The sequence below is a fragment of the Rhea americana genome, unplaced genomic scaffold, assembly GCF_003343005.1.
Source record: "Rhea americana isolate MKP2758 unplaced genomic scaffold, rheAme1 scaffold_86, whole genome shotgun sequence".
In the NCBI taxonomy this organism is placed as follows: domain Eukaryota; kingdom Metazoa; phylum Chordata; class Aves; order Rheiformes; family Rheidae; genus Rhea; species Rhea americana.
In genome coordinates, this window is record NW_028187044.1 from 493,848 (window position 1) to 501,729 (window position 7,882).

Here is a 7,882-nt window from a genome sequence, read left to right on the forward strand (position 1 = left end):
GCGGGGCGGCGCGGCGGCCCCGGCTGCAGGCGGTGGAACCCTGGCGCCGCTTGGGCAGCGCCGCTGCGGCGCCCTCCGTTAGGAACCGGTGCGTGTGGCTAAGGGAGAGCTGAGCGCTTACTCCCAGGACTTTCACCTCCACTGAAAACATCGTGTTAAAATATTTTTTTATTTCGGGGGGGGGAGGGAGGCTGAATGGTCATTTACCAATTCAGCTTGCAGATTTTCTTTGTGAGGTTGCCAGAGAGAACCTCTCAAATTTAGGTTTATTGATCTTCTTTCACTTAGCCTGGGTGACGGGGAAACCTTGTCATACCAGCTTTCTTCAAAATATTTTCAAAATGAAAAACTGGTTACTTTGAAAGTTTTAGGAATTAAAATATATTTTTTTAATTGTCGCTCTTCATTCTCAATTTGGTTTTGAGGAAGAAAACTGAGAATCTCTTCAATCCTTTTATTAACAACACATTTAATTATCTGAATATTATTGCAGAGCTGTTCCAGACATTTGCTAAAGCTTTTTTCTGTGTTTATTTTTCAGCTTTTGTTTTAATGTGGTTGATGTTATTTTGTATTTTTTACGAGCAAAAACAGTGTGTGTGTGTGTTTGTGTAGTTCTAAGTTTGCAGAGTTGTAGGTGCGGGTCCCAGTGAAGCTAAGGACAATTTAATTACTTAAGTTTTGAGAGGTAAGGTTGTATATGAGCAATGACTGGGGAAGTTGTTGTCTAATTCAAAAATCACACTTGGTGAGTGAAATTCTGGCTTTAGTGAAGAGGATTCAGGTGTCAGCCAGATACTGATTTTCCTCATTAAAAACTTGAGTTTATTGTTGATTAATCCAATGTCTTGTAAGTGTTGGAGAGACAGACCAGAAGGCAGGAGTGATAGCTCACCCTGATGTATTGTCGGTCTTACCAGACCTTGTGATTTTAACTGCGAGTTCTAAATTGTTACCAGCTTTTTCTGAATAAAGCTGTGGGAGAGGGAGCACCTGTGYGAAACCTACAGATTATATACCTGAAATGAAATGATCCTGTGTTGCATCTTTTTTATTTAAATACTCAATTTTGTGACTTGTGAGTCAAATTAGTATTGTCTTCAGGTTTTTACCTTTTTCTTCAGGGTTGTTTAATATGTTAACTTTTTGCTCATTTTTCATTTTAAAAGTTTGTGTATTTTATTTAGAGAATGTATTTCAATAATATGAAAAAATAATCGATTGACTGTTACAGCTAGAAAATTTGGAATAGTAGAGGGTGAACCTACAATTGATTTCTTCAGAGACGTTAGCGGTAATTGTTGTTGCATAAAATTATGGGGTAGTAAGAAAAAATAGATCTGCCTACCTTCCAGAAGGCAGACTCATGGGATTTGAAATTATACTGCACTTACTGCAATCTAGCTCAGTGTTTCTAGTAATATTTCCAAAAATGAGATTCACTTTGTGGATGTTTTTATCCAACTTAATTGAAAATAATATTGTGGCTACATTGAAGTTTGCTTGTCCGGTCTCTTAATTACTTGGATTGTCTTAATCGATGTAACTGACACCAAATCTAACACGCATTTTAAGAACATTCTACATGTAGCGTTACAGCATCTTTCCTTTCCCCTCCTCCCCCCCACAGATACTACAACGTATTCCACTGAGCGATCCGAGCACTTTAAGCCATGCAAAGACAAGGATCTTGCATATTGTCTCAATGAAGGGGAATGCTTTGTGATTGAAACCTTAACAGGATCACACAAACACTGCCGGTAAGTCATTTGCTAAGAATTCAAGTTCCAGTGAGTCTTCTGTTTTGGGTACTTGAACTAACGTCTTGACAATAGTTTTATGTACTGTTCACTAAGGGAGGGGAAGAGTTATTCTGTTAGTAGGGAATTAGTTTCCTGTGTTTAATTATTGATAGATAAAATGGACTGTTCCTGCTATATATCTGTTGTGCAGTTTTACACTGCTGTACTTCTGTTGTTAATGTTCATGAGCATATTAAATGCATGCGTTTTAGGAATATTGGAAAAGAAAACCAGTTTGCAAAATCTGATCTTCATGTAGTGGTCAATTAAGAATTGATGTGCAGAAGATACACTTCAATGTCTTAAGAAAGAACGAAAAAAAAAAGATTCTGAACTATTCAAATAATCTTTTAATAAAAGCAGTCCAAACTGAAATCCTGTAGTTCAAAGACTTCTAGTTCTAAGCTTCTGAGTTGTGTTTGGCTAACAGCATGTATTTTTGAGGTGCTTATAAGCATAAATTCCAAACTGAGAATCCTAATATGTACGTATCTCTGATACCTGGAATACTTGGAAGCTGAAATATTTGGGACTGAAACTGCTAACTCCCACTGAAAGCTCATTAATTAGGAAAATTTTTCCTAAATCATATGTACCTGGTTTGGAAGTTGAAATTTACGGTTGTAAAGATTGATGCAAATCTGCTTATCAGAAGAATATTCACAAGATTTTTAGTTTTAATATTACGTCAAAAGTTTGTTTTCTCAGTCAGTTGTATGTACTTCAGTGATCATTCATTTCCTTTATTTACTGTTCTTTTGTGGAATGCTTATTAAATTAATTATTTTGAGTTGTTAGTTGTGGAAATGGATGACATTTTTTCACTAAATCCATTGTAAAACTTTTTATAGGTATTGTTTTCTCAAAGTCTGATTCTTTTTTTTTGTCATTTCTTAGAAGTGTCATAAATTATTAACAAGGCTATTACATCATTCAAATATTTTGTGCGTTTTTCATTGTCAGAAAATTCAGACTAGACAAAACTGATATAAATTAGTGTCAGCAGGGGACATGAATATGAATTGTTAATTAGGTGGGTAGATTTATTTCTGTTAGTAAATTTCTTTGCGCGGAGTGTTTCAGTAAACTATATGGATTAGACTGCTAAACATCCCAAGAAATAGATCTCATAAAGCTAGAGAGCTGTGGGTTTTTTTCTTGTTTGGGTTTTTTTTGACTTTCAAGATCTTTTTTTATGGTCTACCTGTTGGCGAATTCTTGTTTACTTATTGTGATTCTAATGCCACAATCTGATTAAAGGTAAGAAGCTTTTTCCACCCAAGCTCTTTGCCATAACTCAGTATTCTGGCTTGTTTAGTTTTCATTTTTCCCAGTAAAATTCTCTGGGAATTAAATATCTGTTTATTTCAGTTGGTATTTTGAAGTGAGGAACACTTAAGAGATGTGTATGTGGCAATAAAAACTTCTATAGCAAGAGAAGATACATATTTTTATTAAAATTTAAAAGATGATGAGTTAAAATACTTTGTTCAGTTCTACAAGGACCTCTAACATGAAGCAGCAGCTCTTTCTGAATCATGTTGATGATATGTACATTATTAATCTCGTTTATATTGTTTCTATTTATAACATTGGACATCAGGATAATCTGATTCTATTTGAAGAATAACCTTTTAATTTGATGTTCAAATTCTGGACCTAGGATTCACACTTCTGCTCACTAACAAAATACTTCTTTCTTGGAACCAATGTTGGAGTGAATGGAATACAGGTGTTTTTCTATCTATAGCTTAGAACTATGATCTGAAATAACAAAGTGTGTGCATATTGAAAAATACAACGTTGATGTACAGCACTTGTTCTCTCACTAGAAAAAATAATTTTCCTCGAGAATGAAAGGGTTATGGAATTCCCATTGCAATTAAAAGAATCATTTGACTATAGAATTATGAAGACTTAGAGTGCAAAATTACACTTTGTTCTTAGAATCAAGCTGCATTGTGTATTCTTATTAGGAGTTTGATTTTTTTTTTTTTTTTTTTTTTGCATCTGTTCTGGGAACAGAGCACCAGTTTACTGAAATGGAAATTTGCCATGCAGAACAGCTGCAGACAGGAGACACTGATATAGCAAAAAACTTGATTCTTACTTTGTCAGGTCTTAAAGAGTCTTAGCAGATGATATGCTTAGACAGTGGTGCAGTAGTTCTCGTGTGTGTACGTGTGTGTGTATATATGTATACAAACTATTATTAAAGCAAAAAAATTTTAATGAAGTTTGACAGCAGTTACTAAATATTTGGGTGAGATTCTGGACTTCTCTTGTATCTTGTATGAACAATATTGCCGGTATAAACAGAGTGTAGTAATAAGACTGTCTAAACTGGCAGTTCAAGTACCTTTCATAGCTGACAAAACTCATCATGCTCTTGTTGGATTGTAGAAGGAGGTAAGTACCTGTTGAACTCCAGCAATAACTAATGATGATGACAGCTGACTGTGTAGTTCTGTTTTGTGAGATAGATTCCTTGTCTAGTGTAAGAACCCTTAACTCCTGAGCGCAGGACCTTGGTGAAGGGTGGAAGGGAGGCTGTGTTGCAGGAGAGCACACGAGGAAGTCTAAGGCAGCCCCCCTCGTGTGTGTTCCATTCTTACCCGCCTCAGCAGCAGTTGTCCTGAAGTTACAGGATGTTTCAGCTTAGATGGCAACTGGAGAAAAGAATGTGGAAACTGTAATAGTTTTCAAAATCTATAATTCTGTGTTTAAAATTCCAATGTCGGTCTGTGTCTCTTGATGGAAGTTTGTTTAATGATTAGACAACAGAGATCTCCAGCATGGTTATGTAGTGAGAAGATACAGTGGGTGCTGTTTGTGCTATTTTAAATGTGTGACTTCAGTATTTATTTTTGTGAATGGTTTTGGTACTAGCTTGTTTAAGGGTAGAATAGGTCAGCAGTAGGGAAACTTCCTATTCAGTTTCTCTGTATGCTGAAGTTTCTTCTTTGAATAGGGTTACCTTCTTGAATTGAGAACATAAGCTGAATGGTGAGGACACTTGATTTGTTCTGTGAATAATGAAGAAAGTTGACAGTTAAAACTGACATAACAGCATTCAACTAGATACTACCCAATGCAGTATTTACAAAAAAGTTTTGGTTTTGTCTGTGTATAATTTTATTTCACAGACTGTAACTTGGGTTAATACTTTCAACTTTTTTTTTTTTTTTTTTTTAAGTCTTTGTTCTCTCCTGATTACTTTATTTAGGACTGGAAATCATTGAATGAATGAGTGGCTAGAACTTTGAAGGGAGTAGAGAATTGCTCTGTTACATTTCTCTTCCAAAAGAAGCTGTTAAGACTATTATGTACACACTGTAAATCTTGGAGGTGGCAGTGAGTTCTAGTGTGCGCTTTACAAATAAAGCAAAACCTAAAAATAATTCATTATTGAATAAACGAGGCATTTTATTGATGTTGCAGTATTAAAAGGTTAGCTTCATCAAGAATAGCCTCTTGTATTAAACTGATGACCAAATGTACAGCTACAGGGATACAGAAGAGAAAACTGTACTATAATTTCAGATGGTTTTCATGTCAAAGGCAATCAGCAGACCTGTTATAGAAACTACTGGTTTATGAGCATGGCTGTAGGAAGTTATATAGATCATATTTGGGTAGTTGCAAACATCATCTGGAAATGATATGCTGTTTACTTTAGTGTTTAGAAAAACTGTGGTGAACTTGAAATACTGCACTGGGTAGCTCCCAACTCTTTATATATATGTGTATATATATATGTATATGTGTRTATATATATATATGTATATAGGTAGGTAGATACTATGTTGCATTGTTACGAGGTCGCGCACTTACTCAGCAGTGCTTTTAAACTCTTGCTTGTCTTCAGATACAGTTGTTTGATACCTAAAGCATCATGACTGTGATACTTTCTGAAAGCCAGGTCTACAGGAAAGTGAAGTTACATGACCTACAGAAAGCTATTATTCAGTACATGGTCTCTGGAACTAAACAGAAGATGAAGAGGTAAACTCTGAAAATTGTAGATGCCCCCCAAAAAAAAAAAAAAAAAAAAAAGTAAAATCCTTCCTACTACCCAGGGATGTTCCATTGTTTTACAAGAATTGTTTTTCCCCTTCCTTCCAAATGCTGTAAATGAAAAGTAGTATAGTACATAATGAATAAAAGTATTGAGAAGGAAACTTGTAAAAGTATGGGTGAAAATATCAAAAGCATATACAGGATCTCTCTTGAAGCTAACATGCAAATATTTTGCCATAAAATCCTGCTTTTAACGTAATGTTAGGAGTGTTGTACTCTATTTCCCATAGGCAGGAAGGAATTTGTGAAGTGTCTAATGGAGACATCTGAAATCTCACTCATTTAAATTCTCATCCTTGCCAGTGTCTAAAATACAGTGAAAGTAATAGCATTTCCAACCTAATCCATTCTGCAGACATTCTACCAGAGGACTTGCATGAAAAAAATCTTACCAGCAGAAGAAATAAATACCCTAGGGGACAATTAATTGACTAACTGAAATAAAAGAAAATGCCAGCTAGATCAAAATACTAACAAATAACTAGTCTAGACAAGAACAAACAAAAACACTGGTGTTCACCCACCCCTCATTCTGCAAAGAAAATCTTTCCTGTGACCTCAAATAGGAAGATCCAATCTGGCCACTTGCTGTTGGCTGCATCCATGTAGGTCAGACATGTAGCTGTTGCAGTTGCTTTCAGTTTTCAGGTGTGCTAAGGAAAATGAAGAGCATTGTGGTTGTTGCTTAAAACTCAGTGGTGACTGCAATAAAAATCATAAGGTAGAGAAAATTTTATGTGCTTTTAAAAATGTATTTTTACAGCAGAATTTTAAAACTTTAAAATTCCATTATGCCCTGATAGGCAAGATGAGTTCTTCTGTATGCCATTAGCTAGGAAAAAAAAAATCTTTGTAAAACCAATCGTGGATTGACAGAAAGAGGACAAAAGGATGAATGAAAATGTTTCCTTTTTCTAACTTCTCAGTAAACTCTTAAAACAGATATGTAATAATGACTCTCAGATATTGTGTCAGTTGTTCCCCCCCCGCTTCCCACAGAGGATGAGCCTCTATGATCTTAGTGGTATATACATTGTACATCTGTCGTTTAAGATCATCATCTCAAGAATAAATATATCATTTCAAGAATAAATATATAGTTTGTTCTTATTATCTTTTAAGTCTCCATTAACACAGAATCAATTCCCAGTGGAAACAAACCAGAAGAACTGAAGTATCTGGACACCATGTATTGCTGTTACATTGCTTAGCATACTGCTTGTGGTCTGTGAATGTGCTATAATTGTTTATGTACCGTAGCTTGCAACTGAGCAAATAAACAACATAAAGTAAAAACATCTCCCCACACTCCCTAACAGTGTATATACACTATGGAAGTTTAACACTTGCCAGAAAATCCTGTATGGTACAAAAACCTTGTATGGTACAAGGTCATTAAAGTGTCTCCTGAAAAGTGTGATAAGACTTTACAGAGCTTTAATTGCATGTCATAAGTCTTCCCCTTTCTGCTTAGAGCCATAGTATTTTAATATATATATCTTAAATCACTGAAGATTTTCCCAAGAAGGTAATTTAGGCCTTTCTAGGTATCAGCAGCGATTTTTGAATCAGAAATCTATTCTTAAAAGTAGCACTTTAGACTTTGTAGTTATTTTTTGACTATCAGAACTAAATGCGTATTAATTTTACTCGTTATGGAAAGATAATGGTAGCAGTGGGTGTTCTATAAGCTCTCTGATTGATTATTAAATCACCATTCTCTGATAGAGAGGTGATGGGCATGAAGAAATACCTGATTTAAACAATCATTCACTTTAGGTCCTTTACCTTTCTCACTGAACTATTGTTAATACCTAGTGAAAACTTCTGATAGCTTAGCTTTACCAGGAGATCTACGGGGATATGACTTGTAGAAAAAATCTCCATGATTCTAATGCTTAAGTACAGTTTTATTTATATTTACAGAAGTCTGCTCCAGAATGAATTCATGTAAATTGTTACGAGAATTTGTAGCATTCTACCTCTTGTGTTTTTTTTTT

The 7,882-nt window shown here is 35.1% G+C and overlaps 1 protein-coding gene across 1 annotated transcript in view; it reads left to right on the forward strand.

Annotated features, from left to right (window-relative positions):
• NRG3 (neuregulin 3) overlaps window positions 1–7,882 on the forward strand; it is a gene marked incomplete at its 5' end in the record, with an annotated part of 396,892 nt that overhangs the window by 164,202 nt on the left and 224,808 nt on the right. The window contains one exon of the mRNA XM_085323677.1: window positions 1,631–1,760. Within this exon, the coding sequence (XP_085179803.1) occupies window positions 1,631–1,760 (130 nt within the window). The remainder of the gene's footprint in view (window positions 1–1,630; window positions 1,761–7,882) is intronic.